General features: G+C 25.4%; 2 protein-coding genes and 1 non-coding gene across 3 annotated transcripts in view; 2 read left to right on the forward strand and 1 right to left on the reverse strand.

Annotated features, from left to right (window-relative positions):
• Positions 1 to 11,785: 11,785 nt before the first annotated feature.
• On the forward strand, positions 11,786 to 11,909 carry LOC126903392 (U5 spliceosomal RNA). Its single transcript, XR_007703490.1, has one exon. It is a non-coding gene; the product is annotated as a U5 spliceosomal RNA (small nuclear RNA).
• Positions 11,910 to 16,824: 4,915 nt separating this feature from the next.
• Positions 16,825 to 20,581, forward strand: LOC126900281 (spermatogenesis-associated protein 20). Its single transcript, XM_050675887.1, has 12 exons — positions 16,825 to 17,056; positions 17,113 to 17,229; positions 17,376 to 17,595; positions 17,846 to 17,989; positions 18,046 to 18,378; positions 18,449 to 18,628; positions 18,684 to 18,893; positions 19,032 to 19,224; positions 19,325 to 19,493; positions 19,560 to 19,768; positions 19,883 to 20,082; positions 20,143 to 20,581. Exons 1-12 carry the CDS (start codon positions 16,953 to 16,955, stop codon positions 20,377 to 20,379), a joined length of 2,316 nt encoding a protein of 771 aa, XP_050531844.1. The 5' UTR covers positions 16,825 to 16,952; the 3' UTR covers positions 20,380 to 20,581.
• A 177-nt stretch (positions 20,582 to 20,758) lies between these two features.
• LOC126900282 (histone acetyltransferase KAT8) overlaps positions 20,759 to 23,623 on the reverse strand; it is an 8,136-nt gene continuing 5,271 nt past the window's right edge. The window contains exons 2-7 of the mRNA XM_050675888.1: positions 23,224 to 23,335; positions 23,021 to 23,165; positions 22,732 to 22,950; positions 22,425 to 22,655; positions 22,106 to 22,350; positions 20,759 to 22,026 (exon numbers count right to left, since the gene is read on the reverse strand). Of these exons, the coding sequence (XP_050531845.1) occupies positions 21,780 to 22,026; positions 22,106 to 22,350; positions 22,425 to 22,655; positions 22,732 to 22,950; positions 23,021 to 23,165; positions 23,224 to 23,335 (1,199 nt within the window). The 3' untranslated portion in view covers positions 20,759 to 21,779. The remainder of the gene's footprint in view (positions 22,027 to 22,105; positions 22,351 to 22,424; positions 22,656 to 22,731; positions 22,951 to 23,020; positions 23,166 to 23,223; positions 23,336 to 23,623) is intronic.

Here is a 23,623-nt window from a genome sequence, read left to right on the forward strand (position 1 = left end):
ATCTTTTTTAAATAAAAGATAAAAAATGTTATTTTAGCAAATTACAATATAAATGTCAGGATTAAGAGCATTATTTTTTATAAATTAATGACGTATAGGTTTGGTTTTTATTTATTAAATATAAAGACATGCTTAATTTTACAAATAATACATAAAACTTTCAAAATATCTCTTATTTATAATTATTTTTTCTGTGAGGCCTATAGGCGCCCATTAAAATAACATCTTTGAAGATGCCAATTGTATTGGCTTCCTATCCTAAAAAACTACACATGTATAAAACAATATACATGATTTTTTGAGTAACTAATTTAATAACTAAGGAAGCTTTGCTTCTTCTCCTACGAAAAATCGCGGTTTGGTGGACGAGGATCACCCTCCCTCCTTTCAACGCTGTGTCTATTTAGCGGACAGCGAAATCAATTATTTAAGAAAAAATTTTGTTCCTGCATAAAAAATTTCTGCGGACGCCCTTGCGCATAAGCCTCCTGGAAAATAATTATAAATCACCCTGACAAGTTGTACCTTTCCTTTCAATTCTTTACAAATACTTAGATACCTAGGTAGTTGAATTTTTTTTTAGTTATGATTGATATTAGAAACGGCCATAAGTTTAATGGATTGCAAACATAATGTATTGCTGGCACACGATCTACGTCTTTGAAATCAATTGAAGGCATTCATGTATAATATTCTAATAGCCGACACGCACGTGTGACGCACAAACAATTGTCGGCTTCCTATTCCGCCAGTGCCGTTGTTTAGGGTAGATGAAAAGGGCGCACGACGGTTCTTTCATATGATAATTAAAAAAAAAGAAAAGAACGGCAAAAGAGCTTTTCAGGCTAAAGGCGACTAAGTGTACTAGGACGTAGACTAAAGGAGATACATTCAGTGATCGCAACTCCAACCACCGTCACCCATCAACACCACCCTAGTTGAATGTGTATTCATTCGGTTCTCCCTAATATATATTTATAATTTTTTCAGGAGGGTAAGATTTTTTTTTATATCCTATTATAATAATATAGGCCATAGACATTATTTTTGTGTACACACCGCGTCCTTACCCCTCGACCGCCATCACCATTCACCAACATCAATCCATTGGCATACACTACATTGATGTTTGCTAAGCGTGCAAATTGCAGCATATACCCTCTGGTGAAAGTTCTTTTTAAAAAAGGATTACGTGCTGCCACAACCAAACAATTAGTATAAAGAGCATATTAATATTTTAAAAATATTATAACGTTCGAATGAATAAAAAAGTCTAGCGTAATTGAATCATACAATTCTATAGTATTTACTTAAATATAACAAAGTATTTACATGTTAAGATACCATAGTGAAAGGCATTCTAAAAATATTAAACTCTACATCAAGTATTTCTTTTATACCGAAAATTGACAACATTATGAAACTAAATTCAAATATTAGTAACCTACCTAAAATAATTGGAAAATTTTCTAATGATTTCTTGACTTACTCCCAAAATAGTGCACACATTATAAGTAACAATTCAAAACAAAAATTCATTAAAGTATGAAATAATTTAATTCGCTTAAAATGTCAACGGCTTGTATTTGGGGTCACTGCTGCGTAATAATCGAAACAGCGTATTTTGTGGCAAAATAATTTTAATACGGTTTGCTTGTCATGAACACAGTATCATTACTCCGGACTGCCAAAAACACTAATACAAATGATAATGTTATATTAAATTTAACATGATAGCTGACCTAGAATAATTTATAATAAAACAGACAACTCTTCTTTATGTATAACTAATATGCTTACATTAATAATTTAGTACATACCAGTGCTACTATTTATATTTCTGTGTAAAACAAAACAAAAATAAAGGTTCAATTATTGTGGTATTGAATAAAAATTGAACTAAATAAATAATTTAATTTTCCTATAAATATCAAAACGTCAGAAGTCGTTGGGACATTTTGACATCGCTAAAAGCATAGTTTAATTAAAAGAACACTTCTTAATTGGCTTTTTGTTTTAGTTCAGGAATTCGCATATTTTAGAAACGACACAGTAACAAAAAATAAAAAAAATTTAAGGGGTAACGGGGGGCCCTGAAAATGGTAACAACTCTGGTTTGCTATTTTCAATAAAGTTGAATTAGAATTATCTTATATTAAAGCTAATTCGATATTTTTGTTTAAACTAAAAAATGATTATTTGTTTTAGATAATGAAATATGACAATGACTTATATTGGTACTAGAGTGGTTTCGTGGGGAAGGTAAGGACGGTCGCGCCTCGTTGGCTATATCATATTAATTTCTTATTTTAGTTTTAGGACAAAGCTTTTTATTGTTTATAAATTGATTTTATTTAGTATTAAAACAAAATCTCTATCCGAGTAAACGCAGACTAATATTCACATCGATGACCAATTTTTATGTCTCTTATTGATTTTTCCAGAATATATATATAATAATACATAAAAAATATATTTAAAAAAAATATATATTGTATGTATAATTATACATATATTGTATATTTGTATAAATTAATATACAAAGTGGTTCACGATAACTTAATATCTTCAATATTACCAATTAAAATATTGTTTCAATGCATGCAATTTAATAAAAAAAAAACCAATTTGTATATAGAAATAAACTATTCTTGCTGGTTGATTTAAAAAAAAATTAGTCATAGTAACAGTTTGTATATTTATGAATAATGACGATTTTCACTTTACAATCAGTTTTCAACATAATTACAATCCAAAATCAGAATAATAATTGAATTGGGAATCATTCATAGTAATAATCAGATATTATTGATCAAAAATGGCTAAATTTATAACACGTTTAATTAGAAGTGTCAAGAAGAAATTTGGAATAAGAAAAAATATTAAGGGTAATTTTTTGTACTTTCAAACGATTATTAAATTTATTTTTTCTTTAATAATAAATTTATTTTTAGTTAACTTAATACTTATTAACGTTATACTTTATATACAGTTATACAGTGACATTAGTACACTGTGAATCACAGACTACTATGTTGACAGAAGATGTGATGGTTCAAGTAGAGTGTGTACCACAATCACATAACTTAGTTTCTCGAATTGAGGGGGTTAAAGACACTACTTCTTAGACCTCGATATTATTTTCTGAAAAACTTACTCAGACTAACTTTAATTCTGTGTTTAATACGTCTGAAACACAAACAGACAAATTTGATAAATTGCGGAACACAAACTGTTCTATTGTCAGAAGATATAATTTCAAAAATACAATCCATGGCAGAACTTTATGAATCAAATTCATTATCCAAAAGTTATACAAACAGTACTGCTTCACAGTGTTACATCTTGTCTATTCCCAATGATCCTCATTTGGACACTTTGAGAGAATTGTCTTTAGAAGTTATGTTTAATTTAAAATTGAGACACAATTAATTATGTAAAATAATTTTTTTAGATTATGATTTCATCGAAGAACGAAGTAATCTAAAAATAACGCATCTTTTTCAAGAAGAGAATGATACGCATGATATGAAAGAAAAAATAATTTCAGAAATAAAGTCTAACCAAAATTCCAATAAACAAATTAGACCAGTAGAAGAATTTGGAGAATATAATTTGCAGTCATCATGTCCTTCGATGCCTATAGAATTATCTTTAGAAGGTATGTTTACTTAAAAAATAAGACACAAAATGAATGCATTTTGTATTAATTATCTAGTTTATTATCTTTTCTCAGTTTTAAAGTAGAATTTACTTGTTTGCAGTGGTGAGTACAGTGGGATGGTTCTAAGGGTGAACGTTTCATCCATCAATATTTTTTCCTACTATATAAGAAGAGAAAAGGTATTTGGATGATAAAAATGGTCAAAAAATTGATTTAAATCTTTATGAGAATTTTTCATCTCTTTCTATGAAAAATTCGCGCTTGATAGTTTTGATTTATATATAATTTATTTTTTAATTTTATTAATTTAATAATTTATACAATTAATTTGAATAGAAATACTAATTTTTTTTGTTTTGAAAAATATTATTTTTAATAAGAATGTAATAAGAAAAAAAATGATTAAGATGAAGTTGGAAATTAAATTTGTAAAATTATGAGTAGAAAGATAATAACAACCACTAAATTAATTGAAAAATAATAATATTATTAATAATTATTTTTCTTTTCTCTCTAATAGCTCAAAATTTTACTGAATTTTTTAATCACAAATTATTTTTTTCGGTCATCTATTATGGTATCCTATAACGGCGTCAATTTTATTTTTCAAATAGCATTACACATAAGTAACTAGATTATTTATGGAATAATTATATAATTAAGAAAATTACCAGTAAACAACAACTATTTTAGAAGTTATTAACAAATTTAAATAATAACCGGAGGTGAAGAATTGGGACTTCATTTTATATAAAATTTCTTTAAAAAATATATTAGGAATTACATGAAAACATATTTTTTTTTTCATTTTATGTTTTAGTTGATATAGTATCAACTTTAGATTGATCAAAATCTTTATTGGAAGATACAAAGTTTATACTCGGTAATTAGAAAATATATATTCAATATTTTTCTATTTAACTAATACTAAATACTTAAATTTTGATTATACACTCTTATTAACTGCTAACACAAGCATAGCTTTTTAGATAAGGTGTTTAAAATAAATAGAGAAACCATAAATAATGTACATGAACACTATTTTTTTGCTTTTTAGCAAGATGTATTATGAATGAATATCATGGACTCAAGTCGATAACAGACCAACATTATATAAATTAGAAAATATGCCTCGATTGATATTGGCGAATAATTATAATTATAACATGAGAGTACTGTATTCTCGAAAAGATTATTTTTGCATGACAAAAAATGTAGATGAACATATTATAAGGTCTATGGAAAATAAAATGACTAAATATTATAGACAACATGATATTCAAAATTGCAATTACAATCCACGAAAAAATGAACTTTGCGCAACTAAATATAGTAATCAACAATTTTACTTATAAAAATAGTATAAAGATATGTACAATTCAAAGAGTTTTATGGTTATATGATAGGTTTTTAATTAAACAACTTATAATATATATTAATAATTATTTAATATATTTTATTTTTCATGTAAGTTCTTCATAACTCTGAATAATCAAACGATGTCTTTATTATAAAAACATTACATATTAAAACATAAATTAAAATTATCATTATTTTTACTAATTTAATTTTAGGAGATAGTAGGCTGTATAGAGGAATTTGTAGTTCTGTTGAAGATAATGTGAACGAGGAAGAGATTTATGTAAATAATTTACTTGATTGGGAAGAATCAGTCACTGTGAATGCTGATGATTTACGTAGATTGGAGATGTGTTTTATGAAACATCCACCTTTGACAGTTAAATGTAACATATTAGGTATCTATGACAGTGTTAATTTGTTTGTGTCAAAAACTAACAATTTATTTTTATTTAGATTTCAAGTTATCAAATGCACATAAAAAAAATATGCGTAAACTAAATAATAATACTTATATATGTACCGTACATTGAAAACTTGACAATAATAATTATGTAGTATCATTAAAAACAATTCTAAACATATTAAATAATCGAAAAAAATAATTATATTTTCTTAAACTTAATTAAACAAATAATAAATAACATTAAAAAATTATTTAAAAACTCAACTGAATAGATGAAGTTGTTAATAGTGATAAGTAGACTGTATGAGATCTTGTGGTAATGATGTCAAACATCTGAGTATGGTGAGTTAGAGTGTAGATCCAGACACATAATGGCAGACGAGAACAGATGGCGGAAAAGTGACTACGGCAATGAAGATATTTTATGATTTTCAGTGCCCAATCACTGGTGGAGTGCAAGGACATGAAAACTTTGAGCACAAGGATGCAGTAAACAAAAATAGAATAACGGCGTACAAAAGTCGGAAAATTTAGCATTCAAGCGAAGGAGCTTGCTACCAAAAAAAAAAAGAATGACACACAAAACAAAGTGACTAACTGACTAACGACAATGAACTGTACACGGATGACAATTGACACGTAGGTCATCGATTTGCCGTGATAGGTGGGCAAGGGGCTGAATAAAGCAAGACGCTGGAGATCAGCTGCCACACGATATAATATACTATGTTTTGTAACAACTGGTCTACTAGATCTTTTTCTGAAGACATTCTGTACCAAACAGAATTTTATAGCTAATTTTAATAATAGGGAGGAGAGTTTTTAACGTTAAATTTATCATATATACAAGCTTAAGTATTAAATGGTGTATATAGAGGGAGGAGGTGCTATTGTTTTTGATGATCTATATTATCATTACATTAGTAAATAAAGTGATAAAAGGATTAACTACTAAATAATTTCTACTGATTCGGTATTAAATGAAAGAACCAGATCTTAAACGTTATATATATTATATTTTCAAGTTTAAGTGTTACTACATACAAGAAGGAAGAAATACAATTCAAATAATATAATGCGCTAAATCAATAAATTAGTACCCATAATCATATTTTCTACACTGTTAATTCACACTATTCAAATATCATTAACTACATTTCAGTATAATAAGAGAGGTAAATTAGTTAAATATTATATTATATGAAAAGCGTGTAGCCAAAATCTGTTATCAAAATTACTTCACTGATATACAACATATAACACCATTCTATACATGTACTTTCTCTTATATGTTATTGATAAGGGAGGTGGCTTGAATAAGGTGGCAGAACTTCAATGAGGTACCCTAAAAACTATGAGAGGAGAATAAAACCTCACGTAAGTGGTCCCACAAACACAAATGTGTATTTTCACAAATGTGAATATTTTTTTTAATTAATTGAAAAAACTATTGCCAAAACATTAATATACAAATTTCATATAAAGAAATTCTTTAAATATTTCTAAAATGAATTGTAACATAGTATACATTAAACATTTTTATGGAATATATTTTTTTTTTGAAATTATATTTTTAAACATACATCTACTACATTTATTATATTAAACAAATTAATCAAAATAATTTTTAATTTATGACAATATATTTTTTATTGATTAACAATTACGTAAAATATTATTTACAATATTTTTAAATCTTCCTTTTTAACAATAAATTTAAGTACTTAGATGTATTATAATGTATAATAGTATTTTTTATTTAACACATTAAAATCTGTACAATATTAAATTTGAATAAAAAGTGAATAATTAGAATAACCAAGCAGATTGTACTAGTACCTTAAATGTAAGGACAATAAAAATTTAAAGAATCAATATCTAATTGAATACACTCCTCTGTATAGTGACCATGTATTAAACAATAATAGCATCTATACATACAAAAAAAACAAAATTTATCTATTTATTTATTTATACTGTTAAATCATTTAATAATTACCGTTGGCCATAAATATCTCCAACTATTTCTACATCTTTCGCCCAATTTGCTTGTGAATCATCGACAACAAACTTTGCTTTTTGGAGTGATTTATAATATTTATAAGAGCTAACAATATCTTTCTAAAAAAAAAAGGACAATTTTAAAGGATTTTTTGTATTTTTTTGAATTAACCAATAAATATTATCAACTTCATGACAAAACTGCGATACTTGATTTTTTCAATTATTTTGGGGAAAACAAAAATGCGCTATTTTTATATAGATTAAAAAAAAATCTTTTATGTTTAATGCCCAATTAATAGAAGAATTTTAGAATTTTTTATTTTGGTGTACGTATACTTCATCCGCCTTAATTTATGTATTATAAGCTTGACTAGTTTTTTCAAACGCAGGTTCCGTTATGTAAATGACAATAAAATAATATGCCTACCTTATAAAATGTATAACATTTTCCATTTTTTGAAATAATTCTACCGGGCTCATTATTTTTTCCAAAATAGCGTATAACACCTTCATCGTGTTTACGCGTTTCCATGAAAACTGCTTCTTCAAGTTCTAGCGTACGATTATTTGGGTGATCATCCTCAGTTATATTATTGGAAGTGTAAAGTTCATTCGCATCTTCATGTAAGTAAACTCATACTTTCCACAGGAATCTTAACGTCATCACTCTCTTGTTTTACAGTAAACACACCGCCTACTGACATTACATTTTCAATATCGATATCTTTAATTTGCGTTGTGGTATATACTACGTGTTTAATATCTAGACGTACATCACCTGACATAATTTCTAATTAATATTTCAAATTTCATTATTATTATTATTGTCTAAACAATAATTACAAAATTATATATTTTTGATAAAATAAATATAATAAGTTACTAAAATTTCTAAAATGTATTTTTTTAGAATTAATTGTTACAATAGTGACACTACGGGGAAAGCTCAATATATTATTATGTATACAAAGCAACTAGACTTAAACAATGAAATCTAAGGCAAGATTTGGCATAAGGTCAAATAATTAATTGGGACTTGGTTATAATGATTTCAAATTAAAATATTACGTAGAACAGTATTATTAATATTAATAGTTGTACTCAAAAAATTAAATTATGGTATTTAATGAAAATTTAATCACTTAAACTTGTATAATTTTTATATATAAAAAATCGTAACAAGTACATTAAGTAATTGAAAAATTAAGGTGGTAATTAATTAAGTAATAATATATTTTTCAAACTTTTACTGCAGAAATAAAATACTTTTTATTTTCTACATTGTAGTATTTTTTTTTTAGTAACATTCCTTAATATATTATTTATCTCGTTGTGCAACATTAAATTTTAGTATAGTAAATTACTTATTATGTTTAATAAATAATTTGCATTTACCTAAATACTTCTTTGTTTAATTTTAATATTATTCGTTAAAAAAATATCTGAACTGGATTGAACTAAGATACTTTACCACTTGTATTATGCTTCTTTTTCTTCGAAACACAGCATTTAAATAATGTTGCTAATCGACGAAAAAAACTCTTCACCTTCATCGTATAATGTTATACACAATAAAATTAATGTATCAAAATATTTCTTACAAAATTTTTAATAATTATCAGCAATTCAATGCAAGCACAAAAAATAGTTTTTCTTAACCAAAATTAAACAACAAACTAATTTATATTTGATCGCATCTGTGTATCAATATTAAGTATCGCGTAGCAACTTAATTTTACTATTCTTTTGATTAGAATACACTTGTTTAGCCAAGATAAGTATTAATTGCTGTTGGTAATCCTTCAGAATATATGGTCTTTGCATTAGACCGATTCAAATACGGAAATATGTCACTACCGATGAACATATCAATACATGCTGGTTGATCAGATTGCGGGTCGGCTAATAACAAATGAATTGATGATGACTATAAAACAAGCAATGGATACTATAAAAAAATTACATCAAAGGCCACGGGGAATAAATAATATAGGCAATTACATATTGAAAAATACAATTTAAACGTTTAAATCAATTTAAACGTTTAAGTTTGATGAGTTTTCCTGTTTAGAAGTACGTCTATATTTTACTTAACTAACATTGAACTTTTTACTTGATCTTTATCTCAAATGACATGTAGAACTGGATAATAAAATCCAGTAGAGGAATTTCAACAATTTTCAGGAGACATACTAAAGGATAAAATTTAAATTTAATTTTTTTTGTACACTAAATTCAATATAAATATAAGATAATATTGAAAACTACGATCTGTTTTGATTTAACAAACTTATAACAACTACGTCAAAATCATCTACATACATTAGAGCAATACGTCATTCCCTTGTAAACACAAAATAGTTTATGCACTTTTAAAAAATAAAAATAGCTAACTGATATGTTAGTGTTACATATCGTAATAAAATTTTTAATTTAAGTAATTTTATTGGACCAGCTCAGAAAAACTGACTCGAAATTTTCTCAAATTCACATGACTTTAGTATAGACACCTTGCATTTGTGAAAACAGCGCGCTCAGGTAGTAATATGTGCCTAACTAGTGCGATAAGAATGTATATGGAAACCTTAAAGGAATATTTTAGAAAAACGTCTGTAGCAAGAAAATAAGCTATATCATCAAATAAATTTAAATGAACAATAGTATTCAATAATACATAATAGATACGGTGAAATACTTAAAATTTAATTTTTATAAAAAAACAAAATTCAATTTTTAAAAATCTATTGTGATTTTTTTATATTCTTTACAAAAAGTTTAATGTATGAAAATTTGAAAAAAGAAACTCTTTATTTTAGAATTCTTTTAAGTTTTAATAGATATTTGTATGTTACACATATAGTTCGATCACAGAAGTTACACCAATTTCTACCACTACGCACCGCTCTATTTCATAAATTCACGGTGGCTTTATCTTGGTTGTTCATAATATGAACAAAATAATTTAAAATATGTGTATGTTATACTATTTTTTTTTAACTGTTTTGTATTACAAAGTTTTTATATAATTATTGCAAAAATTATCTAAAACGAGAAAATGATGAGTATCGCTTTTATTAGAACTAGTGAAAACTTTATCTAAAATAACTGAATTGACGATGACGTAGAAAGGAGCATTAGAAGCTATTGAGAAAATGCACCTCCGTCCAAAGCTATTAAATACATCGCATAGTTACATATTAAAAACAGTAATTGAAAACTCCCAAGAAATAATGAAAACTACATTAGATGTTAACTATGGATTTTTTATCGATAAACACACATGGATCCAGACGATTAGATAAACAAATATTGTGAATTAATCGTTCAACAATTCAATAATGTGTGGGTTTTAATGAATATATAATGTAAATATATTATTATAATATGTAATAATAGAACGGAATTTCTTAAATACCTATTTGAAAAGTTATATGCAATTTATTAGAATGTATGACAATATATTTAAAAAATTTATACTTTGCTCATGATCGTAGATTCAACTTTACCTATTTCAAGGACAATTAATTGATGTACAAAATTGTTTTCAATCATTTCTAGAATATAGAATTTTATATAGGAAGGAGGGGTGTCACAACTCCCACAATTGTAGAATTTTTCTTGTAGTCAAAATATGTTTAAAGTATGGGGTGAGATTAGGTTAAGTTGAATTTACATATTCATATCCCTCATAAATAATATATAACCGCGCAACGCACATCCATTTTCTAAGATAGTTCACCGAAACATGTATATTAAACACCATATTGTATATTTATTGATGTTGAATTTAAAAATGTACACATTATAAAGAACATATTTTTTAAATCAAATATTCTTTAATTTAATATAAATATAGCAATATTAATCTATGTATTTCCACTTAACATACTTAAATTATAGAGCATTGGTAATTTTTTATTAATTTAGTATTAAGTATTAATAAGTGTTAGGATTTACTTTAAACAATTACTATTCTTTAATTCTTATTTAAGCACACTATTTTTGGAAGATGGCAGAATTTGTACATTTATTTAGATAAATTATACCATTTAAATTTTTCCCGTAAGATGGCGGGCTTTACACATTTATTCCAATAGATAGCAGAGTTTTCAATTTTAATTTCAAGTTACTTTAGTAAATTGTTCATTTTTAATGAATTTAACTAATAAACACTTGAATAGGTACAAAATGTACAAAATTTTATCCGTTTATTCTCAAAGAATTACTCAAAAATTAATTAATATAGGTAAACAATTGAATTGAATTATATTTAAACGAATGTGTTAAGCTTCCAATACCTATATGAACCTAAACAATTTTTATATATAAGTAGAGAAAATTTACTTGTTCATTAACTCCGGTTCCCTTTCAATACGAATAAATCTTTCGCCTTTTACTAAAGATTTCCGTGGAGGGGAGCAATTAAAGGAGTCTCGATAATAATTTTTTAAACAAGCCTGTCATACCAGACGGGCCTAAGATAAACTGTGAGGATCACTTGAATTAGTAATCAAAGATACCTGATGATAGCACATTTAACCTATTTATCTACGTGGAAATCGTTATATGATGTTAGGGATATACATAAGTAAATAGTGTATTTGTATATTAGTTTTTATTTCTCATAAAATGTAAAGTACATCATTTTATTGAAATTTTCTGATTTGTATATATGATGCTATCATATTAAATTCAAATTTAAAATAAGANCTGTGAGGATCACTTGAATTAGTAATCAAAGATACCTGATGATATCACATTTAACTTATTTATCTACGTGGAAATCGTTATATGATGTTATGGATATACATAAGTAAATGGTGTAATTGTATACTAGTTTTATTTCTCAAAAAATGTAAAGTACATCATTTTATTGAAATTTTCTGATTTGTATATATGATGCTATCATATTAAATTCAAATTTAAAATAAGAATTTGTTTAATTTTCTAAAAAAATGTATAAACAATTACTCCACTTCACCCTAATTACTAATTCGGTATCATTAAATTAATCCGAAAAAATTATTTTCTGTATTAATATTGGCCCTCTACTAGATAGTATAGATGCAATTTTTTTACTAAATAAGGCGCGCTGTTGATTTTTTGCTCAAATTTTGCCTTAAAATCAAAGTGAAGCGCAAATTAATAAAAAAAAGTCTTAAAAAATAATTATGTTTCTTAAAATAAGGACTGAAACAGTACAGGGACGCTTAAGATACATTTCTTAAAGTAATATTTAATTATTCTTTATAGAAAAATTATTTAAAATTCATATGTTACATGTAACTTATGAATTGAAATAATTAATTAAAAAAAAGTGAAGTTCTATGTATCAGAAATAAACTTTTAAAGCATCGTTATAATATAATAAGTAATTATTATTCATATACAACAAAAATTAAAGAAAGAATAACCTTACACTATTATACTACTTGTAGTCTAATTAGATTTTGGCATTAAGCCTATAGTAGTCAAACAACGGAGACAGTTTGATAACAAAGTATTTTTTCAAATTAGTTGCTTAAATAATGTTTCGGTCAGTTAAAAGAAAACAGAGTACTGTAGCATATTTCTAACTCCATTTTCTAAAAATAATTTAAGAATTAAACAACAAAACAAAACATTATTAAAACAATATAAATGTTGAGTCATTTAGAAATATATTACAATCTAAAAAATGAATAGGGACAAAATAATTTATATTTCATAGGATGGAATGATGTAACATTTGTCAAAGTGACTCTAAAACAAATTTTCTTGAAATTTAGCTAAAAGCTTAGTTTAAACTAAGTCACAAAGTCTGATATAAAGAATTAAAACTATTTTTATTAACTTAAAGATTTTCATCTTAATTATTATAAAACCTTATAAACTACGCTTAAAAAAATTTAATTATAAAATACTCTGAGGTAATACACAAAAAAAAAATTGATTTATACTAAAAAAATACTCAGATTAAAAATATTATTTTAATTATTAATCAATTATAATAAAATTATCTTATCGACAAATAATGTTGATTTATTAGTCTATGCATAATAAAAAGTAGACAGACAAATTCTTTTCTTAATAAATTAGAAATTGTCATAAAATCATTTATCAAAAATTATAAGTATTAAACAACGTCAAAAGTCAATTACTATTTTTCATATAAAACTCTATCAGTATACTATTTTCAAAGTATTGACCTGACTTGTAGCTAATAAATTATTCATGAGTGTCATACTTTGATCTCAGGCAAGGAACGACTAAATACCCTTGTTATGGAACACCGTCAAACTAATTTAAATAAGGTAAATAAAAAATTTATATATTTTCAAAAGTAAGAGTAATTAGCAAAATAATGGAAAAAATATATAAATTAGTTGACTAATACCAAAATATTACTCAAATATTTTAACACTAAATTTATTTTACAAAGGTATAGTCTCTTGTAAAATAAATGCATTAGTACATTATATTATTTATAATATATATTATTTAACGTCGCCTTAACGAGAATATATTCGCCATCGTGCAAAAAATGGCTAAATTATTTTATTTATGATTTGATACGCTTTAAAAGTTAAATAAATTAAAACTAAAAATATTAAAATATATTTAAATAGAACATTTTTAATAATTTAAAGTGTTTTTCCACCTTAAATTATTATATGAAAAATACAAATGTATACATTTGTACTTAGCCACTTTTTGAATCACGATGATGATATGTTAAAATGTCTCAAATAACTGTAAGCATAATTTACAACGTATCTATTAACAAATCAAACAATGCAGTGAAATTTGTTTTTAGTTGCACAACTAAAAACTCTAGAAAACAATTAATAGTTTTAATTATCAATTCGATTTATTACTAATTAAAGGCTTTATTCCTGTACATAAATAAACCTATCTACAATCTACAACAAACAACGTCTTTAAATGAATGTAAGATAAATATGCACAATTCCAATCTTTTGTTTATAAATCTAACGTTCCTTCTCATTACTAAAGATTAAAAAAAATAAAGTATCGTTTAGTAATTACTTCATGATTATCAATGTATTGTTTACCGAAAGAACAAAAAGCAATGAAAAACAATCACATCATAAATATTAGTATTGGTTTTAAATAATAGAAGATAATTTACGTATCCAATATTGTTCATCTATCGGATTATGTGAATAGAAATTTTAACTTATTATTAACTTTTTTGTTATTTATTGTATCCATAGAAATTTATAATAAATATAATATAATGTAATAAATAATTTTTAATTTATTTTATATACAAATAAATAATAAATGTAGAGAATATTAAAATATTGAATTTAAACTATTAAATTTTATTTAAATTCTAATACAATAATTCAATAAACGATTTGTTTTTATTTACATATTATTAATAAAAATTAGTAACCTTTTATAAGTAGTGATTTTGTATTTAAAATGTTGTTTTAATGTGGTTAGCTAATGGGATGGTTTAGTTTTTATAGTTCTTTCTGTATACGCCCTTGTGAATGATAATACCGAAAACATTAAGGTTTAATATTATTATTTAATAAGGGTGTATAAATCTTGAACTCTAGAGAATGTCAAGTATAAAAATAGTAAATAATTCTCATATCTAGTTATTTGAAAATATTTATTTATAATTAAAAATATGCACACAAACCCGTAACTGTACTAGTTTTGAATGCTTAGACCCATAAATTATTTAAGACTTATTTGAATCATGCAATTTAATATAATATTTAATACTATGTATATAATATATATAAATATCGATGATTGAAATCAGTTGACTAAAAGACCTTCGTTCAAAAAATTTAATGTTATTCATTTTTCACGTATAGTTACATAGTGCAATGCCCTCCAAAAAAGTCTTTAATCTAAATATTTAAATACTTATTATAAAAATAAATAGCCGTGAGACACATAAGTAGTTATTAACCTTACGCTTAAAAAATTATTAAATATGTGAGCAAGTACATACAAAATAGTTTCAGATTTTGGTACTAATTCTCTATTTTCATTTAATTTAACCCTAAGGCGAAAGTGTTAAACATTAAGTTCAATAGGCGGTTAACAAATAAAATATAATCTATTTATATTATATTTAAACAACCAATCAATAGCTAATAAATGTCTAAGGTTCATTATTCATAGTAAACACACTTAAAATAAAAGTTGCTGGAAAAACTGTTTACTAAACGAACAAGCTCAATAGTTTATTAGAGAATATTTTGAATTAAATTTCCGATTTTTAGCTGAATAAAGCCATAAGAAATATAATAATTAACCATAGCTTAGCAACAAATATATTGTCAAACATAATCTATTTATGGTTTAATACGTGACAAATTGTCATTGACAATATATGGAGCATTCTGCAACAATCAGAAATCCTTCTTTATTTTTTTTAATTTTACAATTTTAAAATACATTTAAAATATATTTTCAATATACATAAATAATTATTTTCTAAAAAAGTATAAACCTTCATTTTCAAAACCAATTTTTTTTTGTATATTGAAATTATTGTTATTATACTTTAAGATTATAAAACATAAAAAAAATTCAAACAAAAAAAGGAGATTACTGACTCTGCTGTACAACGCCTTATATTATGGTATGACTTAAGATTTGTATAATTAAAATCCAATAATTAAAACAAAACGTGTAAAATAATGGAATAAAAAACACGAAACCAGTATCTGTTTAAAACTCTTGGCATGAACTAGCTGCAGTATTTTTTCAATTTATACATATATGTAAATCGCCCAATATGATAAATTGTATAAATAACGTAAATTCAGATCTTTCAAACGCCTCTATTTATGTTAAAGTTTCATTACTTATTTTGCTGTATTAACTCAGTATATGTCATCAAATACTACCATTTAGCTACCTTTAGTTTTAACGCAGTACAAAATATAGATTAAAAACAATTTTTTACTAGTTTAATATTTTAAACTTGCATCGTTCCTGAAATAAATAGTTTTATTTTCTTTTTGAAATATATTTAGTTATTACTTATACGCTACTTAATCATTCATCAAAGTCAAGTTTTTTTCAATTGCTTAGTTAAAGTTAAGACTTGCATATTAATTTTTTTGTATAAATATAATAATAAATTGTAATTATTTATATAATCATTAATAATTTAAAAGATTATTAAATCAAAAGAGTTGGAATGGCGAACTTGCATAAATAATTTTAAAACGCATAATTTTTGTTCAAAAAATGTTAATTAATATTTTGAATGAAAACTTCTATAATTAATAAAATTAACACTAACATGACACTCTGACCTCGAGTGCTCCGAATGCTGATATTGTATATCAGACAGCTGTTTCCAACCGGCTCATTTTGATAATATTTGATTAGCTGGTTATCACTTCAACAAAATTTATTGAAAGTAATATTTATATAAAATATTAATTTTTTCGATGATTTGGAAATTAAACATGTTTTTTACTCGAGTCGTATTTTAAAGTAAATTATTATTTTAGAATTAGAATATTTTTTGTTGTTATGCTTGCATTTGGTCTATTAAGACGTAATAATTGCGTTCAATGGTGTAATGCTTCGAGGATAATATTTCATAAATCAACATCATCAAAATATAAAAATACAAGGTACACTGTAGTTTTTAACTCTTTTTATATAAAATTATATTTGTATCATTACGTAGGTTTTTTCAAAATTCATCTTTAAAACAAACATCATATAAAATGGAAAAAAAGAAAAATCGTTTAGCCTTAGAAAAATCACCTTATCTTTTACAACATGCTGAAAATCCTGTTGAATGGTAATTTATACATCCATTGTTTTTCCAATCTTAGTAAATTTGATATAATACAAATTTTTTTCTGGCCTACAAATATTAAATAGATAAAGGCACATTTGTTTTTAAATTATTAAGATAATTTAATAATTATCATTATTTTTTTATAGGTATTCTTGGAGTGATGAAGCTTTTAAAAAAGCTCAGGAAGAAAAAAAACTGATTTTTCTTTCAGTTGGGTACTCGACATGTCATTGGTGTCATGTTATGGAACATGAATCTTTTGAAAATAATGAAGTAGCAGCAATTATGAATGAACATTTTATTAATATAAAAGTTGACCGTGAAGAGCGTCCTGATGTTGATCAATTATACATGACATTTGTTCAGGTAATATTGATATAACTATTCAATAACTTCCCTTACTACTGCCACTAAACAATTTGTTGACATTTAAACTGTTTATAAGATTATATTGAAGAAAATCATTAAAAAAATAAAAAAAAAAAACACATCATAGTAAAATTAATACCTTCTCAGTTTTGCATCGAAGCTAAAATTCAATTTTTTCAGTGTACTCTTCAATATAAATTTCTTTTATTAAAATTTTCTATGTTTTACTTATCTTTGAAAATTTTAGGCAGCCTCTGGTTCAGGAGGATGGCCTATGAGTGTATTTTTAACACCAGACTTAAAACCAATTGGTGGTGGAACTTATTATCCACCAGAAGATTCATACGGCCGTCCAGGATTTAAAAGTGTTCTTTTGCACATGGCAAAAAAAGTAAACTTAATTCAACTTAGAAGTTTTTATTTAATAATGATATCTGTTATTGATAGTGGTCACATGATTCTGCTGAAATGTTAGAAAATAGTGGAAAACTTATAAAAATACTTTATGAAACAACAACATTTGATATCAATGTCCCGCTTGAGCTTCTAAAACCTAACCCAAGATCTTGGGTAACATGTTTTTCACAACTACAGAGGATTTATGATGATGAATGGGGTGGCTTTGGTATGGCTCCAAAGTTCCCACAACCATCAATATTGGACTTTTTGCTTCATATTTCATGTAAAAAAAAAGCTACAGAAAGTGCTGAAAGTCTTATCATGGCATTAGAAACTTTAAAAAAAATGGCTATGGGTGGTATTCATGATCATATAGGCCAAGTAAGTTAATATTTCATGAGAAAAATGTTTTTTATTCAAGTTGTACTACAAAACATTTTGCTTTTATAAGGGATTTGCTCGATACTCAACGGATGAAAAATGGCATGTACCACATTTTGAAAAAATGTTGTATGATCAAGCACAATTAGCATCATCATATACTACAGCTTATTTAATTACAAAAAATAAACTATATTCTAACATAGTTCATGATATTTTACAGTATGTCAGTAGAGATTTAAGTCATAAGGTATATATATTATTTAATAGATTATGAAAAAATTATTATTAGATTTCTTTTATAGGATGGAGGATTTTATAGTGCTGAAGATGCTGACTCTTTACCAAATATTAACTCAGATAAAAAGAAAGAAGGTGCCTTTTATACTTGGACACAGCAAGACATAATAAAACTCTTAGATAAACCATTAACTAACAAATCAGATGTGAAGCTTTCTGATTTATTTTGTTGGCATTTTAGTGTTTTACCCAATGGCAATGTAAGACCAGATTCCGTAAGTAAATATTTTTGTCTTACATGTGACACTTATTACTTATTGTTTGTAAATTTTATACAATTTTCCATTAGCCATGAATGGCTACTTTAAACTTAAAAGTTATTAAATTACTAATGTTCATATTTTTACTACTAGGATCCTCATGGTGAGCTTTTGGATCAAAATGTTTTAATAGAATTTAGAAGTATTGAAAATACAGCCAAAAAATTTAATTTGACTGTTGAAACAGTAGAAAATGAATTAAAAATTGCAAAAAAAGTTTTATTTGAAGCTCGAAATAAAAGACCACGGCCTCATCTTGATAATAAAATTATAACCTCTTGGAATGGTAATAAACAAATGTTACTTTAATCTATACACAATATCGTACTTCTATTTATTTTACTTTCAAATACAAATTCAAATTATTATTAAAAATATATTTTTAGGATTAATGATTACTGCATATGCTAGAGCAGCAACAGCATTTAAGTGTGAAGAGTATAAACAAAAAGCTATTCAATGTGCTAATTTTATCAAGTTTCATATGTGGGATGAGAGTACAAATGTACTTTTACGTTCTTGTTATGTAAACGAATTAGGAGAGATAAATAATCTGTATGTTTTTTAATAGTAAATTTTGCTAAAATTAAAAATAAATTTGTATTTTTTATATTATTCTAGTGAACAACCTATAACAGGTTTTTTAAATGACTATGCTTTTCTCATACGTGGTTTATTAGATTTATATGAATGTACTTTACAATCTGAATGGTTATCATGGGCTAATAATTTGCAAGAACAACAAGATAAACTATTTTGGGATAAAGATAAATTTGGATACTTTTCTTCTACTGATAAAGATCCGAGTATAATTTTGAGATTCAAAAGTGGTATGTCAAGTTTAAATTGAAAAAATTGTATTGTTCTGTTTGTTAAATAATTTAAATAGTATATAAAATATAAATTTATGTGATTTAAACACGAAATAAACAAATGATTTATAGATCATGATGGAGCTGAGCCGTGTGGTAATTCAATATCTGCCTTAAATCTTCAGAAATTATCAATTATTACTGATAATCCTGAATATACAAAAAATCTAAATTTATTATTCAATTCATTCACTGGACGCCTTTCAAACAATGCTGGTTCATTACCAACATTAGTGTCTGCTCTTACATTACATAGTGATTCAATAACATCAGTATGTTAATAATCTCTAAATAAGTAATGAATTTAGAAAATTGCTTAATTTTTGTTTTAGGTATATTTTACAGGAAATATTGATGATCCTGATATAGATCCATTGTTGTCAATAACTAGGGAAAATTATATACCTGGACTTACAGTTGCATTAGCAGAAGAATCATCAATTTCAACCCTAGCCAAAGGTTTAGCAGAATCACAAAAAGGTAAAGTGTCCGCATATGTTTGCAAAAACAATGTATGTAACTTACCTGTCTACACACCAGAAGAATTAAAATCTTTATTAAGCAATTGAAACAAAAAATAATCAGTTTTATTTATGTGTTTTAATATTAAAAATTGTTTAATTTTAATTATTGTTATTCATAACTTTTTTAGGATTAAAATATTTACTTAAAAAAAACAAAATATTTTCAGTGAATAATTTATAAAAATTGGTTATTTTAAAAATGGTACTTTGTGATTCTCTTAGGAGCTGTTATTAACTTTAATATACTAAATATTGTTATATATATTTTTTTTGTTAGAATTATTTTCAGAATTTTTTAAACTTTTCTTACAAGATGATTATATTAAGCTATTTTATTTACTTTAAAAGATAAGAAAGTCAAATACTAATGAATTTTCTACCTATTGATATGAACATGAAAAAAGTATTGTTAATAAAAAAAAGATTTAAAATAAAAAAAACTATATTTGTCTTCTATTACAATACAAAAAGCTAGTAACAATTTTTTCAGTAATTACAGATATAGTTAAAATATAAATGGAAATGCAATTAAACATAATCATCCAAGACATACAATTATTTATGTCTAGTCACCTAAAATAAGCAATTCCATTAACCTTTGTCATAACAAATAGTTTACAAATAAAGTTACACTACAGTTTTTTTCCATAAAAATAAATTATGGTAATTACATTTAAAAAAAATAATAAAAAACTGGAACATAAATTACATGGAGAATAAGAAATGCAACAGTACGACTTATATTTATTCTATAATACAATGCTATCCAACATTATTGCATATCAAATAAGGTGGGGTACAATCTAATATATCTTTTATTCAAAATAAACGATATTGTAATATTTTTATTTTTAACTTAAGAAAAGCATTATGATTAAAATTTAAGAAATATAAAAGTTATAAAAAGAAAATTAATGAGTTATAATGAAAATACAATATCAACTCAGGTCTTATGCGCGTACTTGGAAAAATTCGAAATAAAATACTATCACATGTAGAAAAGGTATGACAAGGGAAATGGTTCTTTTGTTTTGTTTATCAAGTTTCAAACAAAGGCAATGAAAGAAAAAAAACATAAAAGCTGACATAAATTCTAACTGAAGATAGTGCTGTTAGACAGAAAATAAATAACATCCACAATAACTTTAATTAAAAATGATCATGTGGATTAGTGTAACAATATACATGACTATACAAAATCTAAAATAAATTAGTTTGACCAATGTATCTTAGAAAGATTAAGCATTGTTCGTTTTAGTTGTTTACACTTTTTTAGAGTGAACAATATCACACATTTTGGTTACCCTTGTCATATTTAAACCTTCCTATTACATATATTAAACATATATGCAAAAAAACACATTATTATCTATTTACAATAGGTAAATTATTAAATGACTACTAGGTAATATTTCTCGCCACAAGAAATTGTTTTCATATGCAATTTATCCAGTTATGTATTGTGACCGTGAATGTCTTGATGGACCTGGTCGAGGATTATACTTTTTAGGTGTCCACTTGATAGCATTTGCATCAATAATGAACCTTGGTCTTTTGTACTGTTCAGAACTTACAAGTTGTTCAACGTTTTTGGGTGTTACACAAATCACATGTTGACCCTTCCAGTACTTAACCATGTTCATCGACTGTAATGTAGATATGATATCCGTCTGTGTTATACTAGTCATTGCACTAAAAAGTTAAGTATAACTTTAGTTTAAAAATATTGCTGCTATTTTAATACATAATAACTTCAAAAAACTAGCTTTACCTTAAATCTTTAATAGACAATGAGCCACATGCATTCTTAAGGATTTCTAATAATACCCATGACCAGTAGGATCGATAAGACAGTTTACCAAGATCACTCAATGGTTTTTCTGGACTAGCTACCAGTCCTTCCAACTTGCTTAGCTCATAGCTAAAAGCTATTAATAATTTACCATAACCTTGTCGCTGAAAAGGAGGCATTGTCAAAATACAAGCTACATTATTACAGTCAGGTGAATCTTTTTCCTGGAAGTATGAAAATTCATTGTAGAATGAAGAGACACTCAAAATTAACAAAGGAATAAAGAATATTTACTTACTTTTGAAAAATATCCTACTAAATGGGCCCCAACCTTGTCTACTTCACATAGAACATAGAACAAGAATGGCTCCACATCAAAATAAAGAGTTTTATGATCTAGAAATAGTTTTGAAAGTAAACATAGATTTTGACAGTACATTTTATGATGACTGGAATTCACTTCCCAAATTGAAAGTGAACCCTTATGGTAAACTTCAACACCAGGCGGTTGTCTCCAAGTACATTGACTCTGCCGAAAAAAAAAAAATTTGAATAGGTACTACCAATTACATTAGTTAAGAATTAATCACAAAATTTAAGCTTACCATGTGATATTTAAAAGATTTTTCCAGTTTACTGTACTTAAGACAATATTCACAAATCCAAATTTTAGATTCTTTTTGATACTCAGCTGGAAATGGACTGAAATACCATGTATCAATTTCATATTTCCCCAATTGCACTTTGTTGATATATTTAATTTTTGTTATAGCCTCATGCTCTTTTTCTAAAGCAGCTGTTGTTGGGTCCATGTCAGCATATGACTAGTTAATAAAATAAAAATAAATATCTTCAATGAAGCATTTTATATGCAACAAATATATATGTACATACCATTTGAACATGATTAATTTCATCATGTCGCCTCTTCTGATTTCTTGTAATTTTTCTATCTGACTGGTTTAAAAGATCTGGTATTTTATTTACATCTTTTTGTCTCCAAGTTTTTTCGGATATATCAAACCTAGAGTTCATAATCCTGGAAATATTTAAAATATAATATTATCTAAGTTCCTAAAAATATTTATTCATCATACCTATCTCTTCGTACCCATTGGTCTAATCTTCGGTTATATCCTTCAAAATGTACATAATACTCAAAATGATGTTCTTGATCATTAAATCTTGTATGTAAAATTTCAGCAGGATCTTTAAAAATAGAATAAAATAATATTATAAAATTAATTTTAAATATTTCAAAATTATTCATATTAAAAATAATCTATGAAATCTTATTCAAGCTCAGAGTAATATAATCATCAAAACTTCACTAACATTTATTTCTATTCTTAATGATCTTCCATCACACCAATACTCTAAAGAAACCCAACTCTAAAAACTACACGAATTATTTGAATCATAGAAACAAGAAACAACAGATATATCTATAACGAGTCATCATGAATGAAACATAATTTTTGTAATCTCAAAAAAAAA

Source organism: Daktulosphaira vitifoliae, unplaced genomic scaffold (assembly GCF_025091365.1).
Source record: "Daktulosphaira vitifoliae isolate Bord-2020 unplaced genomic scaffold, ASM2509136v1 Scaffold_3, whole genome shotgun sequence".
NCBI classification, from domain to species: Eukaryota; Metazoa; Arthropoda; class Insecta; order Hemiptera; family Phylloxeridae; genus Daktulosphaira; species Daktulosphaira vitifoliae.